This window comes from Chrysochloris asiatica, unplaced genomic scaffold (genome assembly GCF_000296735.1).
Source record: "Chrysochloris asiatica unplaced genomic scaffold, ChrAsi1.0 scaffold00015, whole genome shotgun sequence".
In the NCBI taxonomy this organism is placed as follows: Eukaryota; Metazoa; Chordata; class Mammalia; order Afrosoricida; family Chrysochloridae; genus Chrysochloris; species Chrysochloris asiatica.
In genome coordinates, this window is record NW_006408533.1 from 11,239,258 (window position 1) to 11,261,286 (window position 22,029).

The 22,029-nt window shown below is 36.1% G+C and overlaps 1 protein-coding gene across 1 annotated transcript in view; it reads right to left on the reverse strand.

The window, feature by feature from the left end:
- Positions 1–6,770: 6,770 nt before the first annotated feature.
- Positions 6,771–22,029, reverse strand: part of DSC1 (desmocollin 1) — a 75,915-nt gene continuing 60,656 nt past the window's right edge. Inside the window, exons 11-17 of the mRNA XM_006835125.1 lie at positions 19,117–19,376; positions 18,840–18,982; positions 11,054–11,266; positions 10,344–10,586; positions 8,740–8,861; positions 7,823–8,077; positions 6,771–6,968 (exon numbers count right to left, since the gene is read on the reverse strand). Coding sequence (XP_006835188.1) covers positions 6,771–6,968; positions 7,823–8,077; positions 8,740–8,861; positions 10,344–10,586; positions 11,054–11,266; positions 18,840–18,982; positions 19,117–19,376 — 1,434 coding nt within the window. The remainder of the gene's footprint in view (positions 6,969–7,822; positions 8,078–8,739; positions 8,862–10,343; positions 10,587–11,053; positions 11,267–18,839; positions 18,983–19,116; positions 19,377–22,029) is intronic.

Here is a 22,029-nt window from a genome sequence, read left to right on the forward strand (position 1 = left end):
GAACCGACTCCACGGCACATAACAACAACAACAGTCTTTATGGCAGCAGATCACAGGGTCTTTCTCCCACAGAGTCACTAGGCTGAGTTTGAATCCTCAACCTGTCCATTTGTAGCTGTTTTGTTACTAGAGCTCCTTGTATTGTCAAGCAAAATATCTAGTATCCTTTTGACAATTGTCATGAAATAATTAGTACTTTCCTATCCTTCGAGGCGTTTAAAAAACATTGAATTATCTTTGTATTATGATAATGTTAGAAGAATATCACAATTTTTAAGAACTCATAGTCATACAAAAATGAGTTCTTGAGGCAGATTGAATTTCACTGAATTGTAATCTGACTAAATCAATTCTTTTCATTCGATCTATTTCCTCTCCCTATATTGATTGGTCTGGTAGCGTAGTGGTTACGAATTGGGCTGCAAACCTTAAGGTCAGCGGTTCGAAACTACCAGTAGCTCACCGGGAGAAAGATGAGGCTTTCTACTCCCGTAAAGATTTACATCCTCGGAAACCCTGTACAGGGTCGCTATGGGTTGGAACCAACTCCACAGCACTTAACAACAACATATTGGTTAGATATAAGGAGCTCTGGTGGTGTGGTGGTTACAAGTTGGACTGCTAACCACAAAGTCAACAGTTCATGTCTACAAGCTTCTCTGAGGGAGAACGATGTGGCTTTGTGCTCCCATAAAGATTTACAGCCTTGGAAATTCTATACAGGCTCCTTATGAGTCAGAACCGACTTGACGGCATTCAACCTCTACTACCACCATTCAATTGCATTTATCTACATATAATGAAAAACTTAAAATCTCATTGGCTTAAACACACAAGGGCTTATTCACTCACATATACACATCTAGAGGCAGAAAGGCTACTACTGATTGGGGAACTCCACAAAGTCATCCCAAAGTTGACTTTGGACCACAAGGTATGTTTGAACCATTATGTCAGTCTCCTTCTGTCTTTATTGTGTCCCACCATTTACAGCACTTCCCTTCCATTCTGCAGCTCACCAAATGACTGCTTGAGTTCCAGGCACCACAACTGTGTCTGGTATCATGAAGTAGTAATCTTCCTGCTGAGTCAGCTGCCTTCAGGGCACCTACAGAAGGCTCACACATAGCATTCTCTCTTACTCATTGACCAGAATGTAGAACATTATCACACTTAGTTCAGGAGGGATGGGATGTTCTCAGACCAATGCAAGTTTCGTTCTCAGCTGATGTGCCTCATGCACAATGACTATCTGTCTATCAGTGGAGACTATCTGTCTATCATTGGAGACCTGTATGCTGCTATGATGCTGATGTTTTCAGAAAAATATCCACACTAAGATGGTCTAGGAAGAAAGGCCTGTAATCTACCTAGGAAAAGCAGTCAACAAACACCCTATGAAGTACAAAGGTGTGGTCCACGGCGAATAAGGGGAATAGTACAGGCCCTATGAGTATTTAGTTCTGTTGTGCATGAGTTCTCCATGAGTCAGGGGCTGCTTTCTTGGCAGCTAACCATAATAGCAGCTTTACATCCAGTCATCCTGACTGAAATCTGAGCTTCATCTGTAAGGAGGCAAGTGTTGAGAGGAGAGTGGCACACAGGCAATGATGTCTTTCCTGATCCCTAGAAACTATCAAGCAAGTTGTGTTTGTCAATGGCAAGTGTCCTCTGAAAGTTTAATTTTAAATGTATTTTATATTAAAACAACTCTGAAAACTTGTCTTATTGTTCTTTTCTTGATTACACAATCAGAAACAAAAAGAAACAATCATGACAGAATACGATTACTTAACACAACACGATTGGTTTGGGCGTGTTCTCAGCCACACCTGTAAGTCAGCTACACCCACAAAACTAAAACCTAAAAAATGTGCAGGGTGATAGGAAGGTTCATTAAGAAAAGACTACATGAAGACACCTGTTCATTAAAATTATCTTCATTTATCAAAGGTTGCTAATACAAGAGCCCTGATGGTGTGGTGGTTAATGTGCTCGACTGTTAACCAAAAGATGAACAGTTTGAACCCAGCAGCCCCTGTGTGGGAGAAAGATGTGTAGGTCTGCTTGCATAAAGATCTGTAGCCTTGAAAACCCTATAGGACAGTTCTTCTCTGTCATATAGGGTTACTCTGTGTCAGAATTGACTCCGTGGCAATAGGGTTTTTTGGCTGTTGTTTGATTTTGTTGTTAAGTGCTGTATAGTTGGTCCTGACGCATGGCAACCCTGCATAGGGTTTCCAAGGAGCAGATGGTGAGTTTGAACCACCCACCTTGTGGTTCAAACCGACCTTGAGGGCTAGTGCTTTTAACCCACAGCGTCACATCAGGTTAGATTGCTAAAATTACCAGTTTTTCCTGTTGGTCTTTAAGCAAATTATGGAATGTTGTTGGATAAGTCTGACTCAAAACAACTAACATCACAACATGATTTTTGAGTTTGAGTTACGAGTTTGCGAAATACTCACTCACTGCCATCAAGTTAATTCAGATCCATCAGATTCTGATTTAATGGGCCTAGGGTGCGGCCTGTAAATCTGCTTTTATAATAAGCTTTCAGGTACCAACTGTGCTGCTGGTCCGCAAACAACACTAAGAGCTAGGTACCAAGGCCAAGGGGTTCATGAAGACAGGCGTTTTCAAACTTGAGCATGCATCACAAATACTTGGTTGTTGACGTTAAGTGCCACTGAGTTGGTCCCAACTCATAGTGACACTGTATAAGGTTTCTGAAGAGTAGCTGATGAGTTTGAACCCCTGACTTTGTAGTTAGCAGTGTCCAATACTTATCCTACAGCTTTACACCAGTACACCACAAATATCCTGAAGGGCTTGTTAAAATCAGATTGTTTTGCCCTACCTCAGAAATTCTGGTTATGGAGATATGGGAGAGGAGAGGAGCCCATCCCCACCAAATTTGCATTTCTAACGTGTTGTTGGGAAATGTTAATGTTACTAGTCCAGAAATCACACTTTGTAAACGACTGGTTTAGAAATGTATTAGAGCATGGATCCCAAAGAGGGAAATACGATGGGATTTTCTAATGCTATTACACCCCTCCTGTAGGACAGATAATATACCCTTAATGTTTCCGTGAACTTGCATTTTAAGGAAGACTGTAGACTGTATAAACACAATCCACACCTTAATTTATACAGTTTCTATGTATTTTAGAAAAGACAAAGCTAAACAAAAGCAAGTTTTTCATTTTCACTTTGGCCAACAGGGATTCTTTTGGTTCCTCTTAAACAATAAAACCCCAAACACCTATTGCCTTCAAGTAGATTCTGACTCATAGTGACCCTGTAAGACAGAGAATTGCCCCAAGATTTTCCAAGGCCCTAACTGAAGAGTCTTGTAATCGGAGTCCTGGTTCATTGTACTACAAGATAGGTTTGAACCACTAGATGGGCTGTTCACGCTCATCAGCGGCACTGAGGAAACCCTATACGCGGTTGCGAGGAGTCTGCATCTACTTGAAGGCACTTAACAACTATAAAAATTGAGGATGGCGCAGGACCGGCAGTGTTTCATTCTGTAGTGTGTTGGATTGATATGAGTCAGAACTGAATTCAAGCCACCTAACATTAACGATCTTTACAGAAGCAGACTGCTACATCTTTCTAGAGAGAAGCATGCTGTTGGTGAATTCCAACTGCTGACTTTTTTTATTCTAAGCACACCCGAGTCTGAGTCTTCTTTCTTGAACTCTGTTGTTAAGTGCCATAGAGTCTGTTCCGACTCATAGCGACCCAGTACAGGGTTTCTGAAGATATAAGTAATTGCAGGAACAGAAAACCTCATCTTTCACCCATAGTACTTAAATTCTATCTGGTGGAAAATAACTCGTGGGGCTAGTTGCTGTTAAGTGAATTCCTACTCACAGCGATCCTATGACCGCAGAATAGACCTGTTCCGTAACCTTTTCAAGACTTTGACCTTTCAGAAACAGATCATCAGGCCTGTCTTCCAAGGCACAGAACTTTCAGCTAGTAGTAGAGTGCTTAATTGTTAATTCCACCAGGTAAAACTGCACATCTCTGAAAGGATGCCTTAAAGTTTCTTTTTAATATTAATTATTCTACTTCATATTATTCTAAATATTCTAATAAGAGTCCTAATATGACGCTGTAGTGTACTGTGTGTACTTGTGTACTGAGCTGCTAACCACGAAGTCAGTGATTCAAACCCACCAGGCAATCCTGGGAAACCCTATACAGGGTGACTATGAGTCGGAATAAACTCAACTGTGCTCAACAGCAAAAATAGCAAACATGGATAAATAAAAACTCCATAATTTTATAAATTAGTTGCTATACATGGGAGATTCAATTTTGAAACATTTTGAAATCCTGTATATTCTCTGACCAAATCCAGATGAATGGAAGGTCATATTGTATTCAATTTCTTTCTCTCTAAATTTATAGAAAACAGAACTACTAATTCTATAATTTGATTTTATTAAAGGACATTTGATTTCTATTGAGGAAACACCTTACATTAATATAGATTGTAAAATCATTTTATTTATCTTCACAAAAGCTGTATATTATGATTAAACCTAGCACATTTCTTTTTATACACTTAAAGTAGTTTGTGTATAATTGAAAGTAATGTTTTGTTGTTGACAATAAGAACCTCAGGTCATTTAAGTATGATTTGTATATTTTTTATGCAACACCATCCTTTAAGTGGAATCCTGTTGTGGTGCTGTGGGTTAATGCACTAGACTGCAAGTTGATTTGAACCACAAGGTGGGCAGTTCAAGCTCACAAGCCACTTCTTGGAAACCCTACACAGGACCGCTATGGGTTGAAACCGACTCCACAGCACTTAACAACAGCAACAGCTTCCTTAAGTAGTTAAAAAAAAAAAAAAAATTGTGCTCACTTCATTTTATTGCTGTTAAGTGCCACTGAGTCAGTCCCACCCGTATGGACCACATATAGGGTTTCTGAAGAGTACCTGGTGGGTTTGAACCACCAACCTTCAGATTAGCAGTACAGTGCTATCCTACAGCACCACAACAGACAAAATTCAATGTCTGGCCAAATAAAACATTGCTTCAGATTTATTAAAAAAGCAAATAAGTGAGATTATAAAGATTCAGTATTACATAGTTAGTTTCATCAATCAGTTGGCACAGAATGCCTATAACTAGCAAACTATGAAAAGGGAGTTTGTACTGATTTATTGTGATAATAAAAATACTCATTCTTAAAACATTTTAAAAAATATATTCCAAACAGCATAGCATATATGCAAAAAAACTAATGATGAAATATCAACTTTACAAAGTACTTTTAATAAATTTAGGAGAAATTAAAAGCTCAGTAAGCTTAAACAAAGGTTTAATGAAACACATTTATAATAATTATATCAATTTTCATCTATCTTGATATTTCCACTAATTTTTTTTCACATGAAATAGTTTGTGACTTTTCATGTGAAAAAAAGTCAAGATAAGGAAACAGCTCATTGTATATTTTTTCCTTACTACTGTTTCAAGTACAGAAAAAGAAATCATAAGAGTTAACTTATTAATTGACAATTTATATTAAATCTATCCAAAAGATATAATGCTTTATTAATAAATGGAATTTGTAAACAGTCATAAAATTAACATTTTATTTTGGTTTTAAATAGAGAATTACTTTAAATTGCTTTGATAAGTCAAAAGATACAAAACATACTTTAATGATATTTTGAAAACATTTTAGATAACCAAACTTGCTTAATACAAACTATTTCCCAACACTTTCCAATAATTCTTGTCATGCTATTATAGTGTTTTATCTTGTTAACTGAGAAGTCCATCTTTGACAATTAATTGTATTTTATGTTCAGAAATAAATTGTCTCTTCCACACATAAGTAAGTATAAGAGAATTTAAAGACACAAACAAAAACGTATAAGTTAATATTTGGGCTAATGATAGCTTTAATTTCTCAGAAAGCACTCTACACCTACATTCAAGGAAATACCATATTGTGACATTTCAACATATTTCCAAATGTACAATAACATTATATTTTCAAATATCAAAACTAGTATCATTTTCAGTGTATACCATTGTATACACCACAATAGAAATTGCCTTACCGAAATAAATTATTTTACTCACAAGGCAGAGATCCAAGCAATGAGCGCTGAAGGCTCCTGAAAAAAATCAGTATTGGGGACATCTCTGCTGGGTGAAAAATGCAGTGAGAAAGTAGCTTTCATTTAACAAACCAAAAACTACATCTAAGAATACTTTAAAATCCTTCAACTCAGACCCATTCAACTAGAAAGAAAGCAATTCTCTGGCACCAAAGGAATAATTCTCCCCCAAGGTTTTGAAGAAAATATTTAATTTGTACATCTGAAATGAAAATTCACTTTTCATTATCCTCCACAATGCCCTGCTCTCCCAAATATTCTTCCACGGCATATATAGTAACCCAAGTTTTCAAGTAGGAGTTACAAGAATAGCTTTAAAATCATTATGAAAGCATAAATCTTCGGATAGAAGACAAGATAGCACAGAGTACAGTTCTAAAAAGGGAAATATGTACATGTATATAAAAGAAAATTAAATGAAACATTTATTTCTAGAAAATGATGACGTTTCATGAGACAACAGAAATTTAAGGGCACCTCCTATGTATCTATACATGATTTGAAGTTTGCCTCCAATAACAAAATAGTTAGCAGATGCTGCCATCATATTACATTCAATGAACTCCCACATATCCATTTATAGATGTTACTCTATTAAAAAATAAATTTACTGCTTTACACATGTCTTTGCTAATGTCCTAAATTTGGGTTCCAGATGATCTAGAAACTCAAGGCCCTCTTCTTCCTGCCGATCGCTGCAACAGCCTACCGAACCAGCCACGGACCCTTTTCCTTCATAATTATATGAACGAATGTAGTCTTCGGAATGTTTGTGTTCTTCAGCTTGTCCACACAGATACACTTTCTGTATCAAAAAAGAGCACAGTTCATTATTTTTTTTTAAAAAAACACCTAAACGTATTAGCATAAAAATAATGACTTTGATTTACCTTTTACTGTTTAATTTTTAATCAGAGTGTGTCCTCTAATGGATTCCTACATATAAAAAATGCACATGATTGGTCTGTATTATATTCATTCTTAAAATATAGCAAATAAATATATGTTCCTAGTGAACACAGTTATGACAATTAAAGCTGCATATATGTCGCACAACTTTTAGGATACCCCAGTTCAACAGAAGACTTGTATAGTTGAAAGTTTATCGCTGAAGCATTTTCACATATTTATAAAAACAGTATAAGTCTTACTTTTTTACACTACTATAGGGCTGCTCTATGTTAACCTATATTGATTCATGTGAGCACAAAACAAAACTAGGAACTAAAATCAAAATAAAAATTTAACAATCTAGCTGATATTGGTAGTCAAAACTTAGTGACCATAGATAGGATTCAAGAACACTGAAGGGGGGAAAAAACAGTACTTAAAATATTTATGATTTGCTCATTATAACAAATACTTGAATCCTGATGATTTTTCTGATACTTTTTAAGAAAAAACTATCCATCTTTTTAATCCTCCATGAGTACAAATGTTACTCTTGGAGCACCATTTATTTGCAAACCTTAATTTGAAACTTGAGCTATACAAGGTCATTTTTCTCTTTGAGTTTGGACCTGATATCACATCTATGATAATTCAACATGAAGGAGGTGATAAGTTCCGGGTGTATGAGAAGCAAAATTTTTGGGAAACCCTGATTTATAATAGCATTTGACTTTCATATAATATAAATTTGAAGAATTTGGAACTTACTTCACCAAGACGAGGTTGAGTGAAACTATGCCAGTCCGTGTATGCGTATCTGCCAGTGTCCGTGACGCCCTGACCTACTCCCTTGCTGGACTCCAAGGTTTGGTGTCCACCACCTTTGTTGGACTCCAAAGTGTAGCCTCCTTTCACCATTTCAAAACTTTGCTGTGTTTTGATTCCTTGACCACAGAGGCCGCCAACAGACAGGCTTGTGTCACAAATATTAGACGTCTGTGTGGGGAGTCGAATATTTGACTCCTAAAAATAAAGTTATAGTTATGAAAAGAATAAATAAACTTAAAACTAGCATGCAAATCATTTAACTGCTGTGCCTTTTAGGTCCCAACACACAAAATGCAGGTAGTAATAATGTCTCAAAACCAGATAGAGAAGCTTCAGTGAATTAGCACATGCAAGGTACTCAGCACTCTGCTTGGCATTGTTGTTGTTGTTATGTGCCGTGGAGTCGGTTCCGACTCATAGTAACCCTGTACAGGGTTTCCGAGGCTGTAAATCTTTACGGGAGCGGAAAGCCTCATCTTTCTCCCATAGAACATCTGGTAGTTTCGAACTGCTGACCTTAAGGTTAGCAGCCCGATTCGTATCCACTACGCAACCAGAGCTACTTTGCTTGGCATTAAGTGCTCAATAAATATTTTGCTGTTGTTAAGTGCTGCCAAGTCAACTTTGGTTTATAGTGACCCTGTATAGGGTTTCTGAGGCTATAAATCTTTATGGGAGCAAAAACCTTCATCTTTCTCCTGAAGTACTGCTTGTTGATTCGAACTGCTGACCTTGTGGTTGCCAGCTCAAAACAACAATGAACATTAACTATTATTATTATTCCTACTATGATGCAGTAATTTAACTATCATCACTGGATCACAATATAATTATAATTAAAGTGATATTTTACCTACCATCACTTCTTCCCCAGGTCCTTCAGTATTTGATACAATCAAATTTTGCTGGGCAACATCTTCTGGAAAACATTTTTTTACTGTCTTCTTAGCGGTAACACAAAAACATGTAAACAGAATACCTAAAATATAAAAAGTTTGAAATAAAATAGATTTTTTTTTTTGTCTTTTCTTGCTAGGATATATCATTTAAATAGTATGATGTCCTAAAGTTTCTTCATATAACTATAAAATTATTTTAATAAATTAGTATCATTTTAGGTCATAAAATTTAAAACAGATTATTAGCAAATGTATTACTATGTAGGTTATCTTTGTTTCAGTGAATTATGTCACTAGGGTACATGAAAAAATTAATCAATATAAAAAGAATTAAATGAACACAATTTTTAATAGCTTCCCATCCCAGGTCCAAAGTTAATATATATGTTGCCCTTATTTCCTTCACATTGAAATAGTAACCTTATTTGTCAGAAATTTAAGCTGTCAGGGAGCCCTCCCCTCCTATTTTCTATCCCATGTTCAAATTTTCTATTTCTCAACAAGACACACCACCAATTGGTATATTGGTATTTAAAATTACATGGACCAAACTCCAACAGTTTTAGACCTACAAAGCAAAGAATATTAGGCATAAATGCAAACAAGAAATACAACTACATATACCAGTGTCCAGTTTTGAAAGTGTACAACAACTAAATATAGTACTAAAAGGAAAATCCAGTGTATTACTGAAACTCAAATCAATTAATTATAACACAGTAAAGACTATGGAAACATTTTGTACATGCAAATATGTGTTCTGTGTAATCAAATAGATTGTAAAAACGTTTATGGCCCTACACTTTGATTCTTACACATCTCCAAACAGTCATCAGAATGCAAAATCTTAGCGACCTTTGCGTGCATTATTTTTTTCTTAGTGGCCCACCATATAAGTATTTTCTACACATTGAAGTCTTCTTAAGATGTATATTATATACATTCTTTTGTGTTCATTAATAATACTGAGCATAAGCATCTAAACAAATTTTGGAGTTATCTAGTTTTTGATAATTCTTTTTTGTGAATTCCCTATGAAAACTTGGCTAGTTGAAAAACTCTAATATTTTATATGAGACATAATCTTAACCATATTGTTCAACCACTTTCTTTTGCATATATAAAAATGAGCTCAAAGAATAGGAAATGATTTGCTAAAGATTTCATAACTAAGTATTTGAAGAGCAGAGACTACAAAGTCTGCAACTTGTTTAATTTGTTCTTACTGATAGTATTCTAATTCTGTGACTTAGAAATCCAAGTCATATAGAAGGTGTTTTTTATATGTTTGTATTACCAAAGGCTACAAGCATTATTGATATAAAGAACTATCATGTATATATATATTCAAAATAATAGATGAAATGTCAACCAAAGTATTATATGGAGTCCTGATGTGGTGCTACAGGATAAAGTGCTGGGCCACAAGGTCAGTTTGAGGTGCAAGGTCAGTGGGTCAAACCCACTAGCTGCTCCTTAGAAACCCTGTACAAGATCGCCACGAGTTGGAACTGACTAGATGGCATTTAACAGCAACATATTATATAGATCATTTTACTTACATAATAGCAATGCAGAACCTAACACCATGGCAAGAATAGCCCATTTTCCAAGTATGACATTTGACATCTCAATATCTCTATCTCTTTTAGCAGTCATTCTACAATCAGATGGAATTGTGCAGTCACATACTCTCACTGATAGAACATGTTTTGCAGATAAACCATGTCTGTCTTTTATTTGGATTGGCACAGAATAGTAGTTATAATCTAGCGGATTCCGTTCACGAAGAATGGCAGTGTTACCTACAGAGATAAAAGACAGAGGAATATATTTTGATATTATTATTATTCTAACTTTTGTTATATTATTGATAATTTGTGTGCTTGTGGAGCAAAACAAACAAACAAACAAACAAACAATTAGCTTAGAAGAAATACTCTAGTGGTTCATTTTTCTGTCTTGAAAATGATATTGATTTCTTGGAAAAATAGGGGAAAACTATGAAATTGCTTTATAATCCATGTAATTCTATCTTAACATATATAGATTCAGACACTTTCTTAAAAGATCATTAGAACAAAGGTTTCAGTTTAAGTGAAATATAATTATTGCTATAAAAAAGCAAAGTATTATCTTTTTTTTAACTTTAGGATCACTGAAATAATTTCCCAAAATGAATATTTATCTATTATGAGGAACTAAGGAGAAAGTCACGAGTTTCTGCCATCTTGCATTCCTACTGACTGTAAAATTTAGTATGGTTACATACCATCCTTTGATTCTAAACTCCATAATCTACTGGCAGAATTATCTAAAAGGAATTGAAATGGTGGACCATTGTCTGGCCCGTCTCGATCAAAAGGTTCCAGAACAGCATACTCTTTATCATGGCGACAAATTGTCAATTCTTTATCAATTTCTGGTGAGTGATCATTTTCATCTTCCAAAAGGACTACTAATGTTCCAGTGCAGGATCTGCCATCTAAGAAAAATCACAAATAGGTTATTAATTGGCTTACATTTTCAATGGTTTTCTACAATTTCTTAAATGTCTAGTTGACATCTGCTTTCCATTACATTCCTGAACTTGAATTATCACACACACATTTAGAATCTCTGATACCATTGCTACAAGAACAAAATTATGACCTCTTATTCTTCCCAGAAGACTAGTGCTAAGTCAGGTAATCTCTTCTTTTTTTCTCACAACTAAAAAGTATAAGATTATAAGTAATGACACTACAGAATCATCAGAAACAAGTAAATCACAAAAAGATAAATATTAATGGTCTCATTAATATAGAACACATAGAATAAGCAAATGTCTAGAGAATATTGTTTACCAGTGGTTAGCAGGGACAAGAGAGAAGGAGGAACAAGGGAGTATCTTTGTTCAGCCAGCACAGAATTAATGTTTATGTGGATGTTAAATATGGCAATGGATGTTGCTGGTGGTTGCGCAGCATTATTTAGATAATTGGTTTTATTGAACTGTACATGTGAAAACTGCTAAATTGGCAAATATTTTGTTATTTACATTTTACAATGGAACCCTGGTAGCATAGTGGGTTATGAGTTGGGCTGCTAACTGCAAGGTCAGCAGTTTGAAATTACCAGCCATTCCACAGGTGAAAGATGAGGTTTATTGTTCCCGTAAATATTTACAACCTCAGAAACCCAATACAGAGTTGCCAAGAGTCAGAACCACCTTCAATACCATATTTTCAATAACTGTAAAAACAGAAAATGAATTTCTTATATCTTGTTTTCTTTATGAAGAACATATAGTTAACAAGTTTTCAAGAGGGAGTTTAGTTTAAGCATGTGCTGGGGAAGGAAGAGTTGCCATTGAATAGTTTTCATCTTGTCAAGACGAGTCTGGTGAAAAGAGATGGGGATAAGATTCTTATGATTCAATAATGAGTAAATATCATGACTAATTGTGACTGTCACAACTGTAAAGGTAGGAATCTTGTAACAAAAATAAGGGAGTAGTTAATCTTACAGTACAGAAGCAGGACCATCAAAGGAGAAGAGCACAAGCAGAATATAGGACCCTATCCAGAGAAGCAGTGACACTACAGATGGAAACAGAGATGAGGACATGGAGAGAGGGAGCAGCTGAGGACTCTGGACTCATGGAAAGAGAGGGACTGTGTACTAGTGCCCAAGAGGCAGTCTTGCAGAATGTGCCCTTTGGTTGTTTAAGTTATTATATATTCCTGAGTGTTTTTGTGTACATACCCCCCTCCCCACCATACCCCCTCCCAAAAAAACAAACAAAAAAACAGAAGGAATGGAAGCAAATACTGTTGAATGATGATGCATGGAGAAGATTGTAATCATTGCAATGAAACGATAGTGTAAAGCCGATGTTCTCCCATGTAAACTATCACTCAGTTCAAAATAGAAATTAAAAAAAAAAAAAGAGCATATAGTTATCTATGTTGTTCTTGCTTAGTGCCATCTAGTCAGTTCCAACTTGTAGCAACCCTGTATAGGGTTTCCAAGGAGCGGTTGGTGAGTTTGAACTGCTGATCTTATGGTTCTAACTAACCTTGTGGTCCACAGCTTTATCCCATAGTGCCACACCAGGATTCCTAAAGAATGCAAAAATTTTAATTTCTCTATATTACCTTCCCACTTGATGAACCCTTAAAATATTGCCCTGAGGTAATCATTAAACTTTAAGCCAAAAATTTTCCCTAAAATCTTCTTAGAACCAAATGTTTAGCTTAGCTAGTAGAGAACATCTGCCCGAAGCACTGTGCTCTTTTCATACCTATGTGAGATCTAACTGACAAAAGTAAATGGAAAAATTAGACAGGAAACTTAGATAACAGTGAGTTAATGTTAGTGAGGAAAGAACAACTGAGAAAAGGACAGCAAGAATAGCTGCACGCATCCAGAATCTTCAAAGGTGGGAAATTTCCACTTGTAATGACAAGCAGACCAGCCTGGAGTGGCTAGAACAGAAGATACTTCTTGAAAGAAAGACCGACAGGAAAAATACAAAACAAATAGGCAGACTGACAGATTAGTACAATAATAAGCAAGTTGCTCATCCAGGAGACATCAAGGCAAGTGGTCAGGGCCCCTCAAAGTAAACCCCCTTCCAAGACTAAAACTTAATGGGAATACACGCTCTGATTGGTGACCACATTCATCACCGAAAAGGGGAAGTGAGGGAAAAACAGCAACGAAGCTACGAGCTAAGCCCTACAACATTCAATAGACTTCTGTGAACCCGGGTGAAGACCTGCTTGGCCAGCAGTGTAGCAAGACCTGTGGACTTTTGAACCCAGAGTCAGTGACATAGCCACGGAGGGCTAGAGTGGAGAGTGAAGCGTCCATCTCATAAGAAGAGAGGGCATATGCATAAGAACACCCACACTTGCAGATAATACGCACTTGACCTGGCTTCAATGACTGGATGATCAGAGCTCAACTAGAAGAAGAAAGAAGAAGATAAAAAGAGTAATCTGATACAATTTGATGAACTTGCCTATGACTATGGATTCAGTAGCTCAAAAGAGGGAACAAATCTTTACAGTGAGGATCATTCCCACCCCCTCCATGCACAGAGTAGAAAGGAATGGGCAACTTGGACACTGGCTACCCAAAGTGTGTGTGTGTGGGGGGGGGGAAGAGGGGCTACAAAGTCAAGAAGTGACTAGCTTACAAGCTTTCAATAACCTAGCTACAGAGGGCATGGAGGAAGGTAGAATCTCCACTGAGTAATATCCAATCTGTCTGGGCAGGGCTGATGAAATGAACTGCAGATAGGTCTCTTGTGATACAGTAGTGAATAATTGTTATCAGGACTGATTGTGAGGGTTGGAAATGTAAAGGTGGATGTTTTGTAGCAAAGAGGTGAGTGATTAACTTTGCAGTTTAGGAGCGGAGGTCCCTGGGACCATCAAGGGAGAAGAGAGGAGAGCGGGACCCTACCAAGAGAAACAATGATGCCTGAGATGGAGGCAGAGACAATGACATGGAGTGATGGAGCAGCTGCGGACTTTAGACCCAGAGAGGGAGAGGGGCTGTGTGCTGACGACTTGGGGTAGTGGGGGCAGGCTTGCAGGGTATACCCTTTGGTTGGTTGATGATGCATGGAGAGGATTGTAACCATGGCAATGAAACGATATACGATAGGATGGATGTAAAACTAATATTCTCCCATATAATTCACACACAAACATTAAAAAAAGAATAGCTGCATGACTTGAAGAATGGAGACACTATCACTGAGTTGTACAGTAGAAAATGTGTTGAATTGTATGTTCTGCTGTGTATATTCTCAACAACAACAAATAAAGTAAATTTAAGAAAGGGAAATAAAAGGCATTTCAGAAAAACCAAAAGGGAAAATTGAAAAAAAAACCCACAAAAATCTAATGAAACCATTAGGTCCTCTTCTTCTGCTAGAGTCGTCACTGCCGGGAATATTTATCTCCTCTTCTTTGCCTGGCCAAGCCACCCCAAATCTGCTCATATCTAGCCTCGTAAAACTTGATCCAGCATCTACCAACAATGGAAGCCATTTGTTTGATTTGACTTCCCAGAACACAGCTCATATCTGGACTCTTATACTAGCCTGGGCACAGTTTGATAGCAAGATCTAAGTCTTATCATCTTGAAAGCCCAGTGATCTAGCTAGTATTTCTTGGATAATTTATAGCTTAATATTAGCACATGGAACATAATGCAGCTATTATACTTATACTTTGAAAAAATTAAATAAGCCAGGAAATTCATCTATACCCACACCAATGACACTTAACAACTTAATTAATATTCTCAAGAATAGAAACTCTTAATCATCTCCACAGTGTCACAATCACTAGCCTAATTCTTCACACTTAAGTCTCAATTAAATACTTTTAGTTAAAATAATGCCCATTGTTTATATTTAAGAGTGAATGAAGTTCAGAAAATATGTTCAGATTCTACCATTTGTGAGACGATAATAAACTGCAAGATTATAATAATAGATTATTTCATTATTGAATGATAAAATTTCTTTTTTTATTTGCTTTGAATGCCAGTTTAAATTTTGAAACATGTATGTTGAATTTATCATAATGACTACTAATAATTCATAGGCAAATATAATTCAGTTTTAGCTCTTTACCTTGGAATAACACAAGCCATAGCATACAGTAAATTTCAAGTAAGTATGTTTTCTGTTGAATAAACAACAACAACAAATATATATATATATATATAATAACACAAGCCATAGCATACAGTAAATTTCAAGTAAGTATGTTTTCTGTTGAATAAACAACAACAACAAATATATATATATATATATATGTATATATATATTCAAAGTGACTTTGAAATCAATTACTTATATGTGTTAAGTACTGCATAAGCTATTTAAAACCACTTTATTCAAACAAGTTTTTAAAAAGCTAGAAAGAAAAAAAAAAAGAGAGAGAGAGAGAGAGAGGAAGACATTAATCCTGTAAGGAGAAATGCATACTAGACCATAATCAAACTATAAATTTGAGACTTCCAGAAGTTTATAAATAATTCTTAATAATAGTAACAATCTCAGAATTAGCAAATTAACAAAGAATTCAATGATGTGAAAAGAAAACTTTCTTATGAGTTTTTTGATTGGGAAATGTAGTATCTACACATGAGTGGACATGTGTACTCTGATTTTTTTAATGGAGGTACAGAACTGTTTCTCTCTATGGAAAAAAATAAGCAAAATCACACCTTAAAACTCTGATTAAAAATATGGTGTCCACCCTGAGATATCCTTTAAACTTGGAACTCAAACCACTCCTGTAAATTACCTTTCAGCCAAATGACATATTGATTCATAAACTAAACAATATTATCCATGAGTACTATGCTCCTCTTAATCATCGTCTAAATGAAACCAAACAGTAAAAATTTACCGAAGACCAAATATAAGAATGTAAAGCGGGGGCAGAGAAGCTGGATTAATGGAAACAGAACAACCAGAAAGGAAATGAGAATACTAACACACTGTGAAAAATGTAAACAAAGTAACTAAGCAATAAGTATGTTGTTGTTAAGTGCTGGCGAGTTGGTTCTAACCCATAGTGACCTGTATAGAGTTTCCAAGGAGCAGCTGGTGAGCTTGAACCGCTGACCTAGCAGTTCAAATAGCTTTGCAGTCTGGCTCATTAACCCACATACACCAGGACTCCAAGCAATAAGTATAGAAATTGTTAAATGAAAACCTAATTTGCTATGTAAATTTTCACCCAAAATACAATCAAATGTTGATTAAAAAATAAGAAATATGGCATCCATGAGAAACCATATCATCACTTACAAACCTGATATTTAACTAACATTTGATCAAAAAATTTATTTTCCATCAGTATCTGCTTTAAGCATATTGTCAAAAACAGAATGAAAAATGTTTGGAATTGTTAAACTAAATGGTACTATACACCAAAGTTGAAAATAAAATTACAAAAGACTTCTAAAACCATGAAAGGTAAGTTCTCACTCTACCTCTGGGAAACAGAACGAAAAATAAATGATTATTGATGATGGTTGAATGTTGTTCAAGGTAAACTAACTAATGACAAGTTTTCTCTCCTCAAACCTTACTTCAAATCAAGTACATAAACAAACATCAGCAAGTCAAGAATACCACAAACTTAGAGCTAGAAAGTATATCTTAGAGGCTAATTAAGTCTAAATTCACAACATGTCCACAATGGGGATTCTGGAAATAATAATTTCCTAGTGATATTTGTGAACACAGAAGCATGGTGTCTTTGTAGGATAACTACTGCACTGCTAACCACAAGGTCAGCAGTTGGATTCCACCAGCCACTTTGTGGGAGAAAGATGAGGCTTTCTGCTTTTGCAAAGATATACAGCCTCAGAAACACTATACAAGGTCACTGTGAGTCAGAACCAATCAGAAGACACTAAACAAGTCAATCCCATTTACCAGCCAGTTAACCGAGTGACACCAAGTTGATTCCAACTCATGGTGACCCCAAGTGTGTCAAAGTACAACTGTGTTCCAATGACACTTTCAATGGCTGATTTTCTCAGAAATAGGCTGGCTGCCAGACATTTATTTTTAGGTTCCTCTGGGTAGGCTTGAACCTCCAGTCTTTTAGTTTGCAGTCAAGTGTCACTGCTTGTGTCAGCCAGGAACTCCAGCTCTATACATAGATTTCTTTCATTTTTAGAAAATTCTTAGGTCACAATAAGCCCCCTACTAATAATCCAACAATTTTTTCAATTTTTTTTACTATGTATTCAAAATATTTACCTCTCCCATATGACAAACCTTAATTTTTTTTTTTTTTAAAGAAAATTACTGGAACACAAAATCAAATATTACAAAGTTTTTTTCTCAGCTTTTGAAGTCAGTTTTCTATATCAAAACTGTTGGTTCAAGTGCCAGTTATACCTTAGGAATTGCAGCGCTCTTAGCAGCAGAAGTTACAACCTAGAAATTGTAGGGCACTCAAAGGGATGAAATACCTGCTTTAACAACTATATACAAATTCTGTGCCTGATAAAAGATTGGTTTAACAATAGCAACAAAAACCCCCAAAACATCTTTATATAAAAATGAGTGTCAATCAATCTAGTTAGGGTCATGAAATATACATTGGAAACAATGAAAGTGCTGTATTATATGGTGGTGGTGGTGGTTATGTGCCATGGAGTCAGTGCCTACTCACAGCGACCGTGTATAGCGTTTCCAAGGCGGTAAATCTTTACGGGAGCAGAAAGCCTCATCATTCTCCCAGGGAACAGAAGGTAGTTTTGAACTGCTGACCTTGAGGTTAGCAGCCCGACTCATAACCATTATGCTACTAGAGCTCCTTGCTATTTTATAGAGAAAGCATATAATATGTGAGACTCAACATATTATACCCACTGGTTGGAGTCCTGGTGTGACATTGTGAGTTAATGCACTGGACTGCAAAGTCAGTATGAACCACAAGGTCAGGGGTTCAAGCTAACCAGCTCAGAAGCCCCATACAGGGTCACTATGGGTCAGAACTGACTTGACGGCACTTAACAACAAAAATGACCCAGTGTTTTAACTCTACTCTACAAATTCAAGTCATAATAATCTAAACCCATACTCCTTAAAAAAAAAATAAAAATGGAGATCTTCAACTATGTCCACAGTCGAGATCAACGAATATGGTCATTGTAAATTAGCTTTTGACTGTCACAACCTAACCTTGCATTTACTTATGCACTGGAGCCTAAATCTTCAAAATAAATTGGCCAGTCATACTTCAAACATTGTTTACATTAAATTATGACCTGAAAATAGGCAGTTTTCCTTAAAACCATATGTTACATGGAAGGTGGGAGAAGAAACACTTTCCTAGACACCTTGGAGAGGAGGGATTGTGCCACAGAGGAGAAGATGCCAAACAAATGAAAAAACCTAGCCAAGGAAGCTTTAGTCCCTTTAGAATCCAATTCTACTTACGAGCTCATAATTATGTATATACATATATTTGTATTACATTTATGTTTTTTTGTTTTTTTTTTTTCTAGAAAATGGCACTCACCTGCATCCCTTGCAATCACTGAAATATTGTATTGGTCATTTTTTACAAATTTTGATTCTCTGTCTAGCGTTTTGACAGTTTTCAAGTCACCAGTTAATTCGTTAATTTCAAACCAGTTATCTTCATCTCCTATCTTTGTATACCTAATTTTGAGAAATCAAATGTAAATAGGGAAGCCAAGGAAAACCCAAAAGACACAGTGTTATAAAAATATCATTTTGAAAAATACACAGAGCTTTGCTAAATTTGAAATCAAACTTTTTAAAAAGTACAGTACCTTAACCCTTCACTACTGCGTGATTCTGGATCCATTGCTTTGTACCCCAAGAGCTCTGTACCAGGTGCAAGACTATCTTTACTCTGAATAACTTTTACTGGTGGCTGGCACTCAGGGCCCTCATCACTGTCTTTAATTTTAACAGTGACAGTCGTAGTACACATAGTAGGAGCTTGAGAGTTAGCTGCTTTGGAGAATTGTGCTTCATTAAGTACACCGACTTGCAAAATAACTTGGCGATGGACTTCATAGTTCAATGCCTGTTGAATAAGCACACTTTTATCAGTCTGCATAAAATACTGTATGTATAGAAGACTCACGATTGTAATTGCAAGTTCCAGCCCAAAAGAGAAAATAATTTTTATACACAAAATGTTAACAAAAGTTGGCACTTATAGAAAGACAAATAACTAGGTTTCTGTCATGACAAACACTATCAAAGGAAATATTGTCAATATTAAGATTCAGTTTCTCTCATTACTTTTATTTGAGATGATCCTATCTTCATTGATTGTTATATATTTAAATATCAATAAAATATAAAATAAATATTTGAAAAATTCAAATGGGGTACTATTCTTCATAATATCATTACTTATCATGTGGAATAACAGTGATAACTAAAACAGTAGACGTCTCTCCAAGTTAAATATATAAAATAGGTCATTGGAACATGAGATCTGGCTATGTTAGAGCAGAGTACTTTTCAAAATGTGTTAGATTTTGATCGCCTTAGCTCCTAATGAAAACATGCAGTCCTAAACTAAAGAACTAGAAAGAATCTTGAAATAACATTTACAATGATTACAGCCTAAAATCTATCAAGGTAACAGTAGACAGAAAAGTAAGAGAAAGAAATCTTGACTGTCATTTCCAAAATAAGGATATACATAAATAATAGCATAATAATTAAAGAATATAACAATCTTACCAGTATAACATAATTTTTGCTTATGGCTTCTATGAAAACTGTAAACAATTCATGAGGGAAGATTACAAGAAGTTAATGAGGACATGGATAGAGGAACTATACGTTGTTTAAGTAGTTATTTTAGGTGCCAGAATTGTGATTACATTAAAAAAATAATATTTCCAAAGCACCGCCTTCCTCAAACAGGGTAATTAATAGGAATTGTTGCTGTTGTTAAGTGCTGTCGAGTTGGTTCCGACTCATAGCGACCCTGTACTGGATTTCCGAGGAGCAGCTGGTGAATTTGCACTGCTTACCTGTAATTTAAACCAACCTTGAGGTACAGTGCTTACTCTCCAGTGCCACATCAGGACTCCTTAATAGAAATAGCTGTTAAATATTTAAGCTCACCAGCTGCTCCTTGGAAACCCTAGCCAGGGTTGCAATGAGTCAAAACGACTCAACGGCACTTAACCACAACAAACTTATAAAAGACATCACCAAAAAATGAACTTCAATGTGCAGCCACCTTACAGGACTGAGTCAAACTGCCCATTGAGTTTTCAAGGTTGTAAATCTTTGTGAAAGAAGACTGCCACATCTTTCTCACGCGGAGAGACTAGTGGGTTCAAGCCACCAAATATCTTGGTTAGCAGCTGAGTGTCTAACCACTATGTCAGTAAGATTCCCCAATGGACATTATAGACATGGAAAATATACAGTGAACAAGGAGGAAGCTGAAAAATCACAAGGTTTGATTTTAAGTAGTGATTCTTCCATTTCTCTATATAGTGTATTCCTCCCCTACTAAATGAGAGTTTTACATAAGTGGGTATCTAAGACATCTTCTGAAGCTAATATCTAACTACTATTTCCATTTGTCTCTGCCTTAGCTTTCCTCATATATACAACAGTGGGATTTGTTCCTGTCATCTTTTTCCCTTGAGAAGAAATAAGAGCAAATACTAAGGGGGAAAAGTTTATATAAATCAACCAATATAACCACATTAGCACTGCACTACATTGCAATGTTGTTGTTGTTAAATGCCATCGAGTCACTTCTGATTCATAGCCACCCTGTATACAGGGTTTCTGTGGAGTGGCTGGTGGGTTTGAACCGAAGACCTTGTGGCTAGCTGTCTAGTGCTTAACCTATAGCACCACACCAGGATTCCGTATTATAGCTATGCATATACAGAATACTATATCAATCAGCATTTTAAGTCCTCTTTACTTCCAGCAAACAAGGTTGTGTCAGCACATCACAGGTTATTAATGAGTCTATCTCCAATCTTTATACCGTGTTCTTCTTCATATAATCCAGCGTCTCAGACTATTTGCCATAAGGTTTACATTCAAAAGTAGTTTGTCTCTCATTCTTCCTTGGCTGTCTTAGTCTGAAAGCTCTTCTGAAACCTGTCCACCATGGGTGATTCTGCTGGTATTTAAAATACCAGTGGCATAACTCCCAGCGGCATAGCAGCACACAAGCCACCACAGTATGACAATCTGACAAATGAGTTATCTTACTGATGAAGATCAAAGATGACAGCCTTCAGTATGGATTGCATCTCAATGCAAAGAAAACAAAAATCCTCACAACTGGACTGATAAATAGCATCGAGATTGTTGTTGTTGGTAAATGCTGTCTATCTAGTTGGTGCTGATTCACAGTGATTCTACATAAGGCTTCTGAGGCTTTAAATCTTCGAGGGAGCAGAAAGCCTCATATTTCTCCAGCAGAATGATTGGTGGCTCAAACTGTGGACTTTGTGGTTCACTGTCCATGTGTTGTACTTATCATACAACAAATGGGGGAAAATTGAAGTTGTCAAAGACTACATTTTGCTTAGATCTACAATCAACACTCATGGAAGCAGAGTCAAGAAATAAGATGATATATTGCATTAGCAATTCTGCTGTATAAGACCTCTTTAAAGTGTTCAAGAGCAAAGTTGTCAATTTGAAGACTAAGGTGTGCCTGACCTAAGCCATGGTATTTT